Source organism: Apus apus, chromosome 1 (assembly GCF_020740795.1).
Source record: "Apus apus isolate bApuApu2 chromosome 1, bApuApu2.pri.cur, whole genome shotgun sequence".
In the NCBI taxonomy this organism is placed as follows: Eukaryota; Metazoa; Chordata; class Aves; order Apodiformes; family Apodidae; genus Apus; species Apus apus.
The window spans coordinates 73,302,901-73,321,620 of NC_067282.1; the positions used below are offsets into that span (position 1 = coordinate 73,302,901).

The 18,720-nt window shown below is 38.1% G+C and overlaps 1 protein-coding gene across 1 annotated transcript in view; it reads left to right on the forward strand.

Moving 5' to 3' along the window:
* DCBLD2 (discoidin, CUB and LCCL domain containing 2) overlaps positions 1–18,720 on the forward strand; it is a 48,714-nt gene that overhangs the window by 17,192 nt on the left and 12,802 nt on the right. Inside the window, exons 2-9 of the mRNA XM_051631083.1 lie at positions 1,016–1,243; positions 5,099–5,236; positions 6,200–6,251; positions 7,633–7,705; positions 10,834–10,967; positions 11,639–11,679; positions 14,286–14,501; positions 16,041–16,165. Coding sequence (XP_051487043.1) covers positions 1,016–1,243; positions 5,099–5,236; positions 6,200–6,251; positions 7,633–7,705; positions 10,834–10,967; positions 11,639–11,679; positions 14,286–14,501; positions 16,041–16,165 — 1,007 coding nt within the window. The remainder of the gene's footprint in view (positions 1–1,015; positions 1,244–5,098; positions 5,237–6,199; positions 6,252–7,632; positions 7,706–10,833; positions 10,968–11,638; positions 11,680–14,285; positions 14,502–16,040; positions 16,166–18,720) is intronic.

Below are 18,720 nucleotides of genomic sequence, written 5' to 3' on the forward strand. Positions count from 1 at the left end.
ATAATACTGTTTCTGGCCTACTCATTTCATGGGACTAAATTCAATAAATAGACTTTGAGGCCTCCAGTGCAAAAAAAAAATATCTGAGGTGTTTCAAGGCCTGTTTTGTAGGGCTTGTGTTATTTCAGGTTTTAGTTTTGCTGGGTGTGTACTGGGCTCGGAAATACTTTGTTTCATCATTTATAAAGAGCCAGTGATGGTGGATGTTACTTGAAGAGTATTCTTTTTTCGAAAACAACACACAAATTCTTACGCTTCTTGTGCTACATGCTTGTCAGAAATCCATGTCCAGCTATTGAGTAAATAGTTTTTACTTTGCTCCTCATATTTTTTCCATTTCTTAACAAGTCTTCTTTAATATTGTTACTGCTGTTTAAAATTAATACGTGAATGTTAGGTTGAGAGTCCCAGGTTGGAGTTATAATTTAATTTGTTGTAGAAATGCAGAAAAAACCGAGCATGTTCTCTAAAGAGCTGGAAGAATTAATTACAACTTTAAAATTGTGATACAGTAGAAAGCAATGCACCAGCAGTTTGATGATGGTCAGACCTGGTGGTTATTTTTATTAGAGTATTTGCTGCTCATTGTTTTTCCACTTCTGTTCTTACTGTGTTGCGAATGCGTGACAGCAGTAACACTGATGTACTCTTTGTTTTATTAGTGTCTTTCCCTTCTTTTCAGAACCTGTTGAAATGAAATAGAAGGGACTCTTTCTGTACTGTCTGTGCACTTATTTAAGTCATTATGGATGAATTTTTATCTCATTGAAGATGTAGCAGCTCTCTGGTCACCTATAATGAGAAATTAAACATTAGACAACATTAGCTGCATGGTATTTTCTCACAATTGCTGCTTCATCTGCATGCAGCTTACCTTGGAGTTTTCTTGCAACGTGATTAGTGTAGTTAAAAAACCAACAGAACTCATACCATTGCTAAAAACCAGGATAACTAAGACACTAGTGAAGCTTTGGAGATGGGCACATGTATCTGATTTGGTTTTGTTCTTTTGTAGGTGATGGATGTGGACACACAGTTCTGGGCCCTGAAAGTGGAACTCTTGCTTCGATAAACTACCCACAGACCTCTCCAAATAGCACAGTCTGTGAATGGGAAATTCGTGTAAAGCCTGGGCAGCAAGTTCAGCTCAAATTTGGTGATTTTGATATTGATGACTCAGATTCCTGTCATTCCAGTTACTTAAGAGTTCACAATGGGATTGGCCCCACCAGGACAGAGATAGGTAGGATATTTTATTATTTGTATTTGAAAGCCATGTTCTTATAGAGAGCCTGGAAGATACTGTTGATACTCTTGTTACTTTAAAAATTTCTCCTTGTTTACCTGCTCAACATAGAGTAACTGCTAGATGTATGGTATTAGAGGGTTTTTTCTACCCCAAGAAAACCGTTACCGTTCAGTTTGATATTGGGCAGAGTAAGGCCTTGCCTGAATACATCATACACCGCTTTCTATGTTGTGGATTTTAAGTCTTATGAGAAGTGATGAAAAGAAGAAAGTGTTTATTATTTGCAGGAATATTAAATAAAGGAATTTTGATAATTCTGTAATCAGAGATGTGTTTTTCCTGATCTTCATATAAAAAAACCCCTGGAAAACTTTGAGGATGCGGTGTATACTTCACCACAGTAGAAAAACTCCTCTCAGTTTTAGTAAATTTACTGTTGATAGTACTGCTAGAAAGCATGGCTAAGGAAAGTTTGTCCTGTGTACTATACAGGCCTTCAGTACAGGAATGAAGTATGGGTGCAGGTGGAACTATATAAAAGTAAAATCAGTAAAGAAAATGGTAGTCAGATTGTCCTTTTCTCTGGTGACATGCTCATTTCAAGTATACTTACCATTGTTGTTCAGCAGATGAGTGTTTGGTATGCCAGAGTATTCATAATGTAATTATTCTTAAGTAATTACATTTTGTTACTGTTTTAAAGCGCATGTAAAAAATGTCTGTCTTCACACAATTCCTAGATCCTAAAAATGAACTGAGAAAGTGATGGAATGCCTACATTTTTTTTGTGCATACAATGGATAGATGCTAAATGCAACACAGATCTTACAATAATCTTTGCTTATTTACATTCTCAAAGGGAACCCCACTGTAATTTTTTTTTTTTTTTCCTCAGACCTTTTCCAGTAGCTTGCAAAGTTCTTGTAAGCAGTGGAGAGGGAATTGCAAAACTGTGAGGACCTTAATTAAAAAAAAAAAAAAAAAGAAAAAAGAAAAATAAGTCAATATATCTTACCTGAAATGCCTTTCTTTTTATATGGAATAGCTCCAATTTGAGCTGTTTATCTCAGTGGTATTAAAGGATGCCATGCTTCAGTAGTTGTGTAGTTCAAATATTGCCCCTTTTCTGATAATGTCCATAGTATAATTTTTGTCTTCTTTAAGAGGACAAATGGAATTCCATTGCTACAAGGCAGGATTTTTTCAAATATCAGTGTGACATCATCTATGTCAAGGTATGCGTAGGGTTTTAAGACCCTCATTACTTTGAATAAAACTCAAAATGAATTGTCATTCTTCCTTCACTAAAATTAGTTGTTATTGTGCAGATTAATTTCATTTTCTTTCTCAAACCGTTAGTCTGAAGGGAGAGAGAGAGACAGAGGGAGAGATTTACCTCTCTAAGACTGTTTTTGTGCAACTCAAATGCTGATCCCACTAAATTGATATAAAGGGGCTAGTGTTAGCTTTGTTAACCCTCTTTTCCAACTGTTACCTAGGTAAGTGTGTGTGGAAATAAGCATGTGCTTGGAGCTGTTGAGCCAGACTTGATCTAAAATAGGAAACATTTAAGTCCTTAAATGGCAAGGAACGTCCAGCTCTGATAAGTCTATTATTCATTTTTACAAGTGACTTAATGGGTTCGAGTAAATTTTCTACTTCATCTGTTTCTCTTGACTTTCAGCTGTCCCCAGCTGGTGTAATAGCACAGTATGTTGAGCAAATGTGTGTGTTGTTCTGCTCTTAATAAATTAAATCACAGAACAAACAGTTACATTAACAGCAGCAGATATAGATGATGCACATTCTTGAATGTTCATGTTTGAAGCAACGAACTCTGGAGGGATTAAACAGTGACCTGAAATTGTTTGGAAGAAATCTGGATTTATCCTAAGCTTTTCTGTTCAAGACTACTGACATGGTCTAACATTAAAATACTTGTATTACATAAAATTTGAAATTCTCTGATACCTACTTTAACCCAGAACGACTTAAAAATTAGATTAAAAAATGAATTGTTAGTAGGTTAGCTCACTGATAAACAGAGAAAGTTTCTAGTGAAGCTTTTTTCTCATTCCAAGCCTTTTGAATATTTATCAATACATCAAAAGAAGATTTAAATCCTTTAAGTTGTCAATCACTGTGGGTCAGATGTACTTAATACAGACAATGCAAGCCCAGATGTGTAGGAGCAGAGAAGGTAAGCTACCCTGGGAATTCCCTCTCCTGTTGTAACATTGCTGTACAAAAAGCACTTGGGGTTCTTCAATGTGTAAGTACAGACAAAATAGTAATATTACATCTTCTGCACGTACTATTGCCAGAGGCTTCACTGCAGTCATATTTTGTCCATTTCTAGTGCCAGTTTTTGAAAGAGGTTGCTAAAAATCTAGCGAGATGGAGGGAAGAATTAGAAAAATTATTTATGGTTTATCCAAGCTAGATTTAAAGGTCTTGCCCTGTGCGTTTGCCTACAGAACAGGATAAATGGTGTCTTGACGAGAGTCTCATTTACCCTGAGAGGAGTCTCATGCTGGTCAATCACGTAACAAGATCCAGTAGCTGAAAACAAAACTAATTAAAAAAAAAAAAAAGGGGGGGGGGGGGCAAGTGGTAAGGGACACTTTCTGCTAGATCAGGTTCCTCAAGGCCCTATCCAACCTGGTCATGAAGACATCCAGGGAGGGGTCTTCCACAACCTCCCTGGGCAACCTGTTCCAGCTTCTCACCACCCTCACAGGAAGAACTTTTTCCTAACATCCAATCTGAATCTCCCCTCTTTAAGCTTCAAACCATTGCCACTTGTCCTCTCACTGTACACCTGTGTAAAAATCCCTACCCCAGCTTTCTTTTAGGCCCCCTTCAGATATTGGGAAGTTGCTATAAGGTCACCTCGGAGCCTCCTCTTCTCTATGCTGAACAACCCCAGCTTCCTCAGCCTATCTTCATTGGGGAGGTGCTCCAGCCCTCTGATCATCTTCGTCGCTCTCCTCTGGACACTTTCAAGGAATTCTATGTTGGAGACTCCAGAATTGGATACAGTACTCCAGGTGGGGTCTTACCAGAGCAGAGTAGAGGGGGAGAATCACCTCTCAACTGGCTGGCTATGCTTCTTTTGATGCAGCCTAGGACACAGTTGGCTTTTTGGGCTGCAAGTGCACATTGACAGTTCATGTTAAACTTCTGGTCCACCCCTTCCCCCAGGTCCTTCTCCTTTGGGCTGTCCTCAATCCTTACTCCTCCCAACCTGTGTTCGTGCATGGGATTGCCTTGACCCAGGTGCAGAACTTGCACTTGGCCTTGTTGAACTTTATGCAGTTTGCACGAGTCCACTTCTCGAACCTGTCAAGCTCCCTCTGGATGGCCTCCCTTCCCTCCAGCATGTTGACTTCACCACACAGTTTGGTGTCATCAGCAAACTTGCTGGGGGTGCAACTTGATTCCACTGTCCATGTCGCCAACAAAGATGTTAAATAACACTGGTTTAAGTACCAACCCTGGAGGAGCACCACTTGTCACACGTCTCCATTTGGACAGTGAGCCATTGATCACAACTCTTTCGGTGTGACCAGTCAGCCAGTTCCTTATCCAATGAGTGGTCCATCCATCAAATCCGTATTGTCCAGTTTTGAGAACAGTGTTGTGCAGGACAGTGTTGAAGGCTTTGGACAGATCCAGGTGGATGCATTTGCTTTAAGTGGACACTGACTACATTATTTAGTGTCATGCACATGTATTAGTTTTTTAATACATGCCAGAAGTAATGTGAGCTTGCACTACAAATGAAAAAAGGTGCTTAATACATAAATTTGGTTTAGTCCATGTTTGTTCTCCCCCTTCTTTCCATAGGAAAATACTGTGGGTTTGACTTTCAAATAGATGGTTTAATTACTTCAAAAAGTAATGAAGTCACAGTACAGTTCATGAGTGGAACACACATTTCTGGACGTGGATTTCTTGCAGCTTATTCAACCACTGACAAATCAGGTATTTATAATTGCCTCATAATTTTTCTTTGCTGGTAAAATTAGAGCTGCTTAGTAAAACCACAAAGCTAATTTATTTATTCATGCGTTCTCACAAATTAAAAATGAAGGCTTTTGATGCAATCTTCCCGATAGTTCTCTGTAGGAAATTGGACTGTTCAGTTGCTATGTAAGTTACTGTAGTCTTAAAGAAATTATAGCAAAGCTTACCCTGGACAGCAGGGCCAGAATCACAGTTAGCTGGTATGAATTAAATGTGTTTTTTCAGGTGGTAATCAAGGTGGCAGATAACTAAAAAAAAAAAAAGCATACCAAACTGCGTATATTTTATACAGACCAACCTCCTGGAAAAATTTATTTTAATAACAGTATCGTTGACTCTCTCAGCTCTTGACTCATATAATCTGCTGACTACTTTTTAGGTTTTTTGCCATTTCTTGCTTTTTCCATGTTTCTCTAGTGCTGTTCTCTCTCTGGTTTGGACTATATGTGCTGATACACAGCAAAGTGAACATAGAATTTGATATATCAGTCATGGAGGCCAGTAACATGGCACTCAAATGTTTGTTCCCCCTCCTGCCTGGCTTCAGTACTGTAGGACTGTTAAATGCTGAAAACACAGGCCTGTTTAGCTAGTGTATTAATTTAGTTCTGTGAAAAGAGCGTATGTTTGTGTCTTTGAATTACACCAGGTTCTCTGAAGTATAAAGAAACAATGTTTGTATTATTTCTCTTCATGTCTATGGCACATTCTCAGTGGATTTCCTAGATACTCAGACAAATTACCAAGGTTCTACTGTAATACAAAATCTGTTGCAAGAAAATTTACTAGGAGCCTGTTTTTTCATTCTGAAATTTTTTGTTAAGCCACAGAGGCTCAGATGTATATTTTTGTGCACTTTGAAAAGCATACACAAAGTTGTTGTCTTTACCATCCTCTTGACCTAACATTTTTTCTTTCCAGACCTAATTACCTGTTTAGACAATGCAAGTCACTTTTCCGAACCAGAATTCAAGTAAGACTGATTTTACCTGTTTCCCCCCATCTTTGCAGTGAGGTCATTTTAGTGTTTCTATTCCACTCTGTTACTTACCTGGCGCAGTTTGAAAATTGGCTGTCCACAGAACTTAAGAAATAAACCAGTTAGGGTTAGAGCTGAATAATTTTGACATTTTCATTCCTCCTCTCTCTCTCTCTCTCTCTCTCTCTCTCATTTTTGCTGTTTGCATGCAGTATACAGTAGAACCTCGTTAATTTGCACTAACACGTAGGTACCAATATCTCATTTCCATAGAAAGAATATTGCTTTTATAAACACATACTACAGCAGGTATACACCTTAAATACTGAAATTCATGTTACAGTTATCAAAGGAGCACTAAGCTATCAAACGTGTGAAAAATGACAAACCTATTTCACAGTTTGGTGTGAATTAATGAGGTTCTGTGGAGACATAACATGCTGCAGCTTCTGATAGAGGAAATCTTTGTAATTTCCCTGTTTTCTACTTTGTTTCCATGTAAAGCAAGAGTAGTGTTTAAAGCTGCAGACTTCTGTGAAATACATAAACTTACCTTTTGGAGAACTTCAGTCCTGGCATCATGAATTGTTTCAAAGTGCAGCCCTTGCATTTCTCTTCCATTTTCCCAAGTTCCAAAATAGGGCTCAAATTTTAGATTCTGGCCTTAGTCAACGTGCACTGAAGTCTCTGAATCCCACTATTTCTGTGCTACCTGCAAAATTGCTCTAACTGTTGTTGGACTGCAGTGAAAATATTAAGTTTACTCCAGCTCATTGGTAAATCTTAAATTAATAGCTTTAATAATTTTTAACAGATTTAATAGTTTTTGTATGCGTAGTGTAAAATGGCACTCGAACATGAAGATGGGCTCGCAACAGAGGTGCAGTTGTCTTGTTTCTTGCTTTTCATGAGCTAGTGGTATTAATTGAATTTGGCCAGGTTTTTATGATCAAAGCGTTGCCAGGAGCTATTTGAAATTACTGTACTTTCCAGATACAGTATTTCAGGATGCAAAACAAATAGATATGCAGGTCTCTATAAAAAAAAATTTGTTAATATGGGTGTTTATGTGACTTTCAATTTATAGAAGCCGTGCGGTATTTATATTACAAAATGTTGGCTTTACTAATTGATTATATTGAGACTGGAACGATATTTTCAGCAGAGAATTGTCTTAAACTTTCTCAAATGTCTGTTCTCCTGAGTATATTTTTGGGGGTCTAATTTGTTATGTCTTTGATTAGGATATATCTTTATGTACTGATATGTGAATGATAACATTGTATTGTAAATAAAAACCATAGTGACTATTTAATAACATTATAAGAATTGCAGTTGCATGCCTATCTTGATTTGATATTTTGTTGTCTTCCAGTAAGTACTGTCCAGCTGGATGTGTGATTCCTTTCGCTGATATTTCAGGCACTATTCCCCATGGATACAGAGATGTAAGTGAAAATACCATGGGCTTACATGAATTTTGGTAAAACAGGCACTGTATGATTAAAAGTTCATTATAGTTGTACACATCAGTTCTGCTGCCTGGGTTTTGGAACTTACACCTCCTAAGGTGAACAGCATGGTACTCATTTTTTTGCACAGCTGCTAAATGACTGGTGCTTCAGATGTTGCCATCTCCAAGAAGCGAACTAGCATAGTAGAGACTCAAACATTTTTGTAAGACCTGCTGAAAGCATAAAAATAGTTTTATGCTCCCTGTTTTCTTCTTATTGGCTTTCTCAGGTGGACAAATTCAGTTTTATAAAGAGAGAACCAGTTCTTTTAATAGTGTCCACTTTTTTTTGTCAGTGTAATACATCTCTAAACAGAGAGTTGCAGTGGTTATCTTTATTTTTTATTACAACATGAGAGATTAATTACTATTTTTGCTCAGCAGCTGTAAAACCATTTGCAAAACAGAACTAATACTGTAACATTAATAGCTCCATAAATTGGAAATTAAAATCTTTAAAAATATAGTGTTTAGAACACTACCAAAACCTGTACACTGGTTTTCTGATGTAAACTTTTGTGAGTTAGCATACCTGCCATAGGACTGGAGTATGTTTGCTTTATTTATTTTAAAGTTATTATAATTTTGTTAGCATTCTAATAAAAAAAATTACATTCAGTCTCTTGTTGATCTTAAAATACTCGTTTTAACAAGCTATTAGATGTAGCTTAGAGAAAAGACAATTTTTAAAAACATTAGTAAGAAAAGGTTTTAATATTCAGTATGAACCTAACATGTGCCTCTGTTTTTCTTTACTCGAATATCTGTAAATCCTAGACTACCTGCTTAAATAATTGTGCATATGTAAAAATGTCACCATGACGTAACTGTGTTACATGTTCTGGTCCACAGTGAACCTCACTAAATGGCTGCAAGGTAATTTTTCTAGCTTGTAACAAGATGAAGTCGATTCTCTTGTCTAATGTATTTGCAGCATTTGTAGGAGTTCTGCTTGTTGAGTTGGTTTTTGTTTGTTGGTTTTTGTTTTTTTGCTAAAATCTGAAATAACTTTTTTCTGTGGAGAAAAGATGAAACTTTAGAAAATAAAATGCCTGTGACTTTCTTTTTGTCAATTTTATTGTTCTGAATAAAAAGAGAATTTCCCAGAAGTTGTGTGGAAAGAAATCAAATCATCCCACACTTTAGACAGAGTTTCAGGGAGAGATTTCTCATGCAGCTCTTTCCAGTGATCATCATCTGCTTGCTGCTTTAAAAAAATACCCTAAATTTTGATTCTTTTGTGTGTGACTCTAGTGTCCACAGTCCTTGAGGACTTAGAGTGCTCATTGCTGACATCTTCTGGTGAGCAGGGAGAAGAGAGCTACATCTATTGCAGAATCCCATCTCTTACTTGCAAGAGAAAGCAGGAAAGGAAAAGGGGAGCTGTGCACATGAGTGAGATGTAATTACATTTCTTTAGAAAGCTTTTGGGATATTTCAGAGTGGTGAATAAGGTTAGAGTTTTTATATGTGAATATACTGAGGAGAATTATGTTTGGAAAAGTCGTGGTGAGCAGGATCTTTTTTACAGTGAGCTTGAGATATAGGGGCATCTTGGCCTGTTGCACATGCAGTTATTTCTGAAGAAACCACAGTGGAGAAGTTTGCTGTGTTTTTAAAATAATGGGAGAAAGAAAATTACCCAGTAAGTCTCCTTTCTCTGGAAAGGACCTGCTGGTTCTTTCTTAATAGTGGTGAGGCTTTATAGCACCCAGTGGACTGATTGGCAGAGCAGTGCAGCAAATGTTTTCAGTACCAAGAGCTAGCAGGGGACTTCATGTAGGGGAACAAATGTTAACCATAAAAACAAATCTGTTGTTTATCGACATGTGCTAATCCACACTGGGATACTGCATGTGTAAAAACAAGCTAAATATGGTTTCTGGAAGGTGTATTGGGAGATACTCAGATGGTCCTTCACAGACAGCTTAAGACTCATTTGTTCTTCTCAAAATCAGGTTGATCCCAGTCACTCTGGATGTGACCAAGGGGCTGCAGAATTGCAGCGTGTCTGTGCATACCTCAGTGCTGCACATTACAGGAACACCTGTGAAAAGCTCTGTGTGTGCCTGTTGCAGTGCTAGTAGTCAGTAATCCTCCAGGAACCTTTGTTCACACGATTGATGGGTCCAAAGCCACTGCTTCTAAGCCTTTTTTTTTAACTGGATGGTTTCTCTTCTTCTGACAACTAGGATGTTCCTTGGTCAAGCCCTTTGGCCTGAAAGGGTTTAGAGAACATCTCCTGAGCTAGGTTTGATCCACAAGACAGCAGCACCTTGCTCTGCTCACTCTGTGCTGTGCCCTAAGGACTTGGTGTAGTGAGCCAGTCCTGCTCTCTGTCGCACAGCTAGCCTGCATGCCAGGGAATGGAAGTGTCACTGTGACATTTGTTAGTGGATCTGGACTAACAGTTGTCCAGGAGGAGAGGGGAAGAACAGGATGTCCTGCAAAAACTGATCTGCCTTGACCTGTGCAACCTAGGTTGTAGGGTTCTTTAAAACAAATTGTATTCATGTATTTTTGTGGGTTTATGCAGCTCAGAATGTTGGATGGTTAAACCATGTGTAACCATGAGTTAAAATATAACCCATCAGCTGAAAGTGACAAAATCTGCAATGCATCACTCTTTAATTGTGAGAAAATGAATAAACATACTTTCAGTGTGCTCTCTATTAAAAGGTTTTCTGTGTATTTATGTATCCAACTTCTGTTGTCTCACATAAGATTTATTGTAGGCTGAAAGTCTGGCTGTCTGGCTTTTTCAATCTGATTAACCTTGCTGTTTGTTTGAGCTTATTTGATTGCAAGAGTTACATTACAAATACATCTGGGCGAGGATACAGTGAAATGTAGGAGCCTCTTTTTGTGTTTTTATAAATTCCATGCTAAACCAAAAATGAATGGTTTCTAAATAATAGAGATAACAGTTAAATAAGAACAATTTCTTAATGTAATAATAACAAAGACCGTAACTGGACAATGTAACGTTTACAATATATAGTGTAGTATTTCATGTATTTACAATGTAGTATTAATTTCTTCTTTCCCTCTCCCCCATTCAAGTCATCATCACTCTGTATGGCTGGTGTTCATGCAGGCGTTGTGTCAAATACCCTGGGTGGCCAAATTAATGTTGTAATCAGCAAGGGCATTCCATACTATGAAGGCTCCCTGGCTAACAATGTCACCTCAAAAGTGTAAGTGTACTTCTGATGTTCTTATGTTTAGCACCTTAAAGCTTGGTAGTGTCTCACCCAGGGATTAATTTCAGCTGGTTGAGCTATGTGTTCCATGGACAGGTTCTCTTCTGTAAGGTTCTTGAAATGCTTTTTTGCTACAGTGTGATTGCTCTACCAGATATTTTTAACCTCTTGATCATGAAGATTAATTTCCCAAATTCTGCAGTGAGGTTTTATCGTCCAGAATGTGTGGTGTGACCATAAATCCCTAATGGTCTGTGATAAAACAATAATGTAATGGCAACTTTTTCATGCAGGGAAGAGGGTGTAACTTGTCATTGTATCTCAGAAGTCCAAGGAATGAAAACAATCAGAGTAGATTGATTCTTATTACTACGATTAGCTTAATTTAAATGGGAAGCTTTTTAATGAAGTCTTGTGTGTAGCTGTTTGTTTGAAAGCCTTGAAATCAGATAGTCTCTCTGGACTAGATTCCAATTGAAAAGGTGTTCGTATGGAAAGCACTGCAGCTTGGTGGCAGGAACTGTTACTTTAATCTTGAAGCACTTATTTAGGCATATGTATATAGGTTTCAGTGGCAATCAGTCAGACAAAAATAAATGGAAGACAGTTCGTTTCAGTTTTCCTCACAGACTACCACAAAACACACCTTCTTTTGTTCTCTGCAGGGGACTATTGTCTACAAGTCTCTTCACATTTAAGACAAATGGTAAGCATTATCAGATGCATTATATGTTGACACTTTCATACAAATTTTGTGAGTAGAAATGTGTTTTTCAAGTCTTTTACTTCTTAGTTTTTGCCCTGGTTAGCAACCCTATTTTTTGCTGCCATCCTCAATAATGCGTATTTTTAAATTGTTTTACTATCTCATTTTGGGGATTAATCATCACAACATTTATAGATACAGTGATGTAAAGTAAACCTTGCTTGTCTGCAGAAAGATTCTTTCGGGTTCTGTTCCTTGGCTATAGTTTGGTTTAAGTGGCTTGACTTTCATATACTGCTAAAGCACAGTTAGGTACTTCAGAATTGCTCTTTAATTGTAACAAATGTGCATTCTAGGTTTTTTTTTCCCCAGGTTTACTCCTTACACTTTCCTTGTTGGCTGCTAAGAAAGCTAGCAGAAATCCCAAAATGATTCCTCAATTTTCTCCACTCCCTTTTACTTCTTTTCTCCCATTCTTGCAACTGAAAACTGTGTGATAAATTACTTGTGTCTATTGCTTTAGAAAGGCATCTCTTTGACCTTGCTCAATGTGTAAGTTTTGTTCCTTCTTGACTGCTGCATTTTGTTTTGTAAATTTGTACCAGGCTGCTGACTAGGATAAAGAGTCTTCCCCCCTTTTAAAACTTTACTGCTATTCATGCTTTTACTTTCTATCACTTAATCATTTTTCAAATAAATAAGCTGTAGTTTTCTAAATGGAAGCTAGTTTTTCTGTAAGTCACTTCAAATGTCATCTTTGAATGGAAGTATTGTGAAGACAGTGGCCTTTCCTTAGTCTATTTAACTCTTTTAATAATATTAAAAAAAATAACAAAAGCATTGTCTTGATTTCTGTAAGGGTAAATTAAAAAGAAGAAAAAAAGGGGAAATCATACACATACTCCTCAAAAGAAAACAAATACTTTAATATATAAGTAGAAATGGATGCTAAATGGGAATAGAAAAGCAGGAATCTGATGGCAGAAGTGTTTTGACATGTAAATGTATAGAAACAAGCAAAAATTAGAAAATATAATTCACATGGTATTAAAATAATTTATCACCCAGATCTCTGATAGAACTGGGAGAAGAAATTGCAGTTGTGGTGACTGTCTGCATGGAAAATATTAAACACAGTGATTGAGGCAGGATTTGTTGGCGTTTTTTTGTCTTTCAAAATGTGATCTGATAGTGAATATGAAAGTAATTAAATGGCCTGGAAATATGAAGAGATAGGATAAAATGCTGACCTAGACTGGGTTTCAGTGACACATTTGAGAACTTACTGAATAAGCTAGAGACAAGATGCAAATGTAGATTGAAATGTGTGTAGTTGGCTGGCCTAGGAATTAGCTGGAGGAAGAAGAAGACTCTGTAGTATGTTTAAATGAGGTTTATCAGACTGTGGTGAAGTTACTAGTGTGGTTCTGTAATACTTGGTTTCATGACTTGGTACAAAATAGAGGAGTGTTATCAATGGTAGAGGTGTGGTCAGTGCAGAGGATGATGAAACTATTTGTACAGGAAGACCTGGCTGACTCTGAGACTTGACTAATAGAAATTAATTGAAGTATCACAAAACAAAAAAGTATAAGATTGGGTACATAGAAGTTGAGCCATTTCTGCTTCAAACTGGCAGCATGTGAGATGGAAATGACAGATGGATGAAAGGATTGGTTAGTGAAGTGCTAATGTGATCCTGTGCTGTAGCAGGTACATCCAGTAGAGATAATGAACTATTCATGGCATCGCATAGGATATTGCCAAAGCCTTTTCTGGAATAGAATCATGCATGGGCTCCACCTGCTGCGCCTCCTTCAGGGATAAGTGCTGAATCTTCCTGCAAGGGCCCTACAGGGAGAGAGGGAGCTCACAGCAAAATGGAAACCAGGCTGGGTTGTTTAGGCTGGCTGGCTGATGGCAAAGATTGCTTCCTGCTGATATGTCTGGGGAATACACGTGTGATGGGGAAAACTGTTGGCACTACAGAACAAGATTTTAGCAAAGAGCAAATGGATATCAACTAACCACAAGGAAATTTATCCAGGAATTTAAGAGATGTTTTTTAGCCATCAGCAGAATGTGACATGGAAAGAAACTTGTAGTAGGAATGGTAACAAAAAATACTACTCATTTCAAGAATGTGTTTGAGCTCAAGGCCAAGATTATTACATGACTTCCTACATTCTTTGGTGTATTGCTGGAATTAACATTGTGATACTGAGGTGGGTTTAAAGAAAAAGTATAGACACAAAAAAAAGTAATTATCAAGTAGTTCGTTTCTCAGTTCTGCATCAGCTGTACCTACTATTAAACCATGACAGCTGCCCCAAAGCTTCTCTTCTTGTGCTCTGTCTGGGTGGTGATTGGGGTAATACCCACATTACTCTTGAGCAGGCATAAATTATGTAATACTCAAGACCACAAGCTGGGTTCCAGCATCACTTTTAGAAAGCAGAAGACAGGGTGTTTAGTTGGTAGTGTTGTTACAGAAAAAATTTAGATGGCAGTTTAATATTTGCATGTAAAGTCCTAAAGCCTAAGCAGGTAAAATAATCCTGGAACTTGAATTTTCATTTTGAATCCTTACCTTTTCTGTTGCTCAGGTTGTTATGGGACACTGGGGATGGAATCTGGGGTAATCCCTGATTCACAGATCACAGCATCATCCATTCTTGAATGGCTTGACCAAACAGGACAAGTGAACATTTGGAAACCTGAAAATGCCAGACTAAAAAGGGTTGGTCCTCCTTGGGCTGCTTTTATCAGTGATGAACGTCAGTGGTTGCAGATTGACTTGAATAAAGAAAAGAGAATAACAGGTAGGTGAATTTTGCATGGCTTTTAAGCAGCATTCAAAAAGTTTGGTTACTGACATCCTTTATTCCACTGTTTAGTCTTAAATAAAGTCCAGGTGAAATTTATTACCAGTACAGCAAAGTTGGTTCCATGGACTAGCTTGTGCACTGGGGAGTTAGAGTTGAACAGGTAGAGTTTCATGGTAGAAAACACGCCTTCCACCAGAACTTACTGAAGTGTTTCCCGTGGTTTATTGGATCCTTGATGCTTCCGTTTTCCTGCCAATTGTCTCTTTGGAGAGAGACACTGGTACCTCTGATGCAGGTGTACTGACTCGTCTCTCTAGGTTTGCCCTACTGCCCATCATGGCTGTGGTCAATCCAACAGTGGACAGGAATAGTTGTAGTGTGATGTGAGATCAGTAGGAGGCAGAGTAAGCTAGGTGGCAGCCACTCCTTCACCTCCTTGCCTGAATTGGATCTTGGACTGAAAGCTGGGTGTGCTGGGCCCTGCAGCAGAAAATTGCATTTTGCCTCAGCAAACCGTGCACACCGATGCAGCCAGAGTCTGGGTTAGGCTCTGTTCCTTCACAGAGATGGTGAGGGAGCATCTGTCATGATTTTTAGTAGCTCTGTTTATTTGGAGAAACAGCTGGCAATGCTGTTCCCCAATTCCCTCTGGATGCTTTGCTTCTTGTTTTGGGAGTTGAGCGAGTGAGCTCGTGGTTACCTATTCCTGTGACTCATGTTGACTAGTGAAACACCGAGGCATTTGCATTTTGGGGTTAACCTCAGTGGTAGCCTTAAGTAGTGGCAGTGCAACTTTTGTATCTTCTGTGCTGTCATTAGTGTTTTCTGTTTTGATTTCAATTGTTCAGAGGTTATTTGTTCTTGTTAATGGGCGTGTTTGCAGTCTGACTTAAAAAATAAAGTGAATTTAGGTGGGGTGCTTCATAGAGTCCCGAGCTTTAAGAACCATCCTTCTTTAATCAGTTTGGGTTTGTGTCTTTCTCAGATGCATGAGTTGGTCTCTGTAAACTGAGCTGCACACCTTGCAATCAGCAGCCTGGCTTCCTTTCATTGAGCAGCTCAGGTTTACCAGCAGCCTTTGTTATTACCTCCCTGGGAACTACTTGGATTTTACATTACTCCTCTCATTGCTGTGCTAATAACCATTTACACAAAAGCTTTCCTAGTGAGTCGTGCTAGGAAGCTGTAGTTCATTCAGTGGTTCTTTTGGGTTGACAGTACAAAAGTAGGGAAGAGCGGTGCTGTCTCACGACTGGAGACAGGAGTAGGCCATGAACAGGCCGTGTCCATCAAGAAATGAGGGGAAAGTGCTTAGCAAGGTTATATCGTGAGAATTAAAATAAGAAAGTAACTAAAATTATCATTTAGTTTCAATCACTGTAAAAGTTTCAGACCCTGGCACCTTGGATAAACTTTTTGAAATGTAACTGCACCAGTGAAGATTTCCAGCTACCTAACTCTGGATTGAAAAGTTGATTCATTTTTACAAACTCATAGCAGTTTTTTGTCTAATTGTCACCTTAATTTTGACAGGTATTATAACAACTGGATCAACCTTAGCGGAGTACTACTATTATGTCTCAGCATACAGAATTTTATACAGTGATGATGCACAGAAATGGACAGTATACAGAGAGCCTGGCATGGATAAATATAAGGTAAAAATACCACACACTTTCTAGGTATGTTCTATTGAGATTTCACAATTGTAAATATGACTAATTTTGGTACGGTGAGGAAACATTAAAAAACTTTTCAATGTAATTTTGAATCATAAACATAATCTATGCAGATCAAAATATGTAAATATGTAAGGATTTGAACCATTCTGAAATTCAGATATTATTACCATTTGGGGGTGTGAATATTCTATACAAGAAATTTCTGTTGCCAGGGTTAGGCTGTTTGGTACTGCATCTCTTTAAGAACAATCAGATTTCTTTCAGTATATGTTGGATGCATGTTTCAAAATTAAGGCTTATTTTCTTATCCTCTTGTGGTTACAGAATAAATGCTAGCAGTTGTTTAATTTTCCATCTTCTGTAACATTGCTGATCATCTTTTTGACAAAATACTGGCTTCTTGTATAATAGAACAGCCCTTGCAAAGAGGAGTTTTCTTAAAAAATGAAATGGTATCTTCAGATTGCAATGCTTTGCCACACAGAAAAGTTACCTAATGTTAGTGGCGAAGTAATAATATTTTTCCTGTGTTTAGAGTTTTGCAGTATTTAATAAAGAGTATAATGAGAAGGTTAATGTCCTGCTTAGTCTTCCCAGGGGTTCAGATCAGATTTTGTTAAACAAATGAGAGAATTCTTGGTAGCCTACTGGAACTAGACTTCCTTCTTTTTCTTGAAATTCTTGGATGTAGTTTAGCCTACTTCCATATGCCTGTGGTATTACATACATGTAATAATTAATAACCCAGTAACTTTTTAGAAATGGGTCTTAAGAATGGTAACTTGTCGTGAGCCAATGCTGACACAGAGGCTACCGGCTCTCAGGATGCTTCTGTGACTTCCCCCCCAAATTTGAAGGGGTTTTAAAATGAAACAGAGAGCACACACATTCCTCACAGAAGAATGGCTGCTCTCTCACCTGCTAAACCCATGGCCTTTTATACCCCAGTGACCCCCTGCCCAGTCAGCGTCACTGCCGCAATGCATGAACATTCTCATGTCCAGAGCCAATTGGCATCCATAAGTCCCAGGTTAGGGCGGTAACTATTAGGGGCAATGCATAATTTGTTGCCCATCCTTCCTGTCTTGTACCACACCTGTTCTGCTTTCATTTGTCCTTGAGCAGCAGGCCTGGCTTTGGTCTGTTAGCTGGGTATAATCAGCAGAAGGTCTTTGCTGACTTAAAAGGCATTTTGTTTAGACTTACATGGGGACGAAGAAGAACCGTTTCCCACATAACTGTTCAGCTGTACTTGGTTTTATTCTGTTTACAGTGGGTTAAGAATGTTTCAGGGTAGGATGTAGCAGCCTGTTGATGAAGTGAAAGGTTGAAGCATCTTGTTAAATCAAGCATTTTTGAACGCTGAATATAATTACAGTAGGAAACTTTCCTCAAAGGAGGAGACTTTACTGTTGGTGCTGGTCTATTTCCTTGGACCTATATGTGAACTAACAGACTGTTTGTATGCAGTATGCAAAGAGAAACATAACCAAAAAACTGGCATCTTTTTCTGGTTTTTGGGTGCCCTCTTCTGTTCAGAAAACACAATCTCATCTAGCAAGCTGCATAGATTGAAGCTTCATGTTTAGTTTGATTACTTTGTTAGAAAATCTTTGCAGCTGTTGCCTTTTAATTGGAGTGTATTGCTTTTCTTGTAAGTTCATAAAATTAAACAAATTGTGGAAACTGGCAGGCAATAGATCTTTATTTGCATTCGTATCATTAGGTGCAATGCATGAAGAACCATACCTATCCAGGAAGTGCCAGCTGTAGTTAAATGACAGGAAAAAAAAGGGTTTAGTACTGTTTTTTCCTCTCTGACATCATCTCCCTTAATAAGTCTTCGCTTTTGGATGTGTATGCATGCAGGCTTCTCCCTTTGAGGCTTACACAATTGCACACCAACCCCACCAAGGAGGTCTTTTGAAAGATGTTTGAAATTCCTGCTGTTGTTGAGAAGACTAGAGACTTTTTCAAGGCTTTCCTGTAGTTCTCTTTGCAAGTAGTTTCTAGAGATCCATCAGTACTCAAGAAAAGCTTTCCTTAAAAATTTAATGTATGAAAAACGGAAGACAATACTTGAAATGGGGAAAAATGACAGATCAGAGTTGCAGTGTTGGAAGAGTTTTGTTCACCAGCACAGATAGTAAATTTGATAATGAATGGAATATGAAAGTGATTTCTCATAAAAAACACCTTGCACTTTCTTGAACTCAGAAGCAAATTGTGCAGAAAATTAAACGTACAAAAAAACTGAGCTGCAAGTAAAGTTAATTTACTTTCATAACACTTGACGTTGTAAGGTTGACTAATAAAAGCCTGGAACAAACTGCTTTGCTGTTAATCTTTTGTGAAGATAAGAACGATTCTTGTTGCCTTTGGTGTCAGATACTTAGCCTCAGAAACCTGAAGTGAGACTAACTCAGTGCTGGGCATCTATTTCCCTAATCAGTAGCTCCTGCATTTGCTGCTCAGGTAGCCAGATGCAGCTTGCACCTTCTTTTAGTACTGGGCACTGGCATGGCACGGCA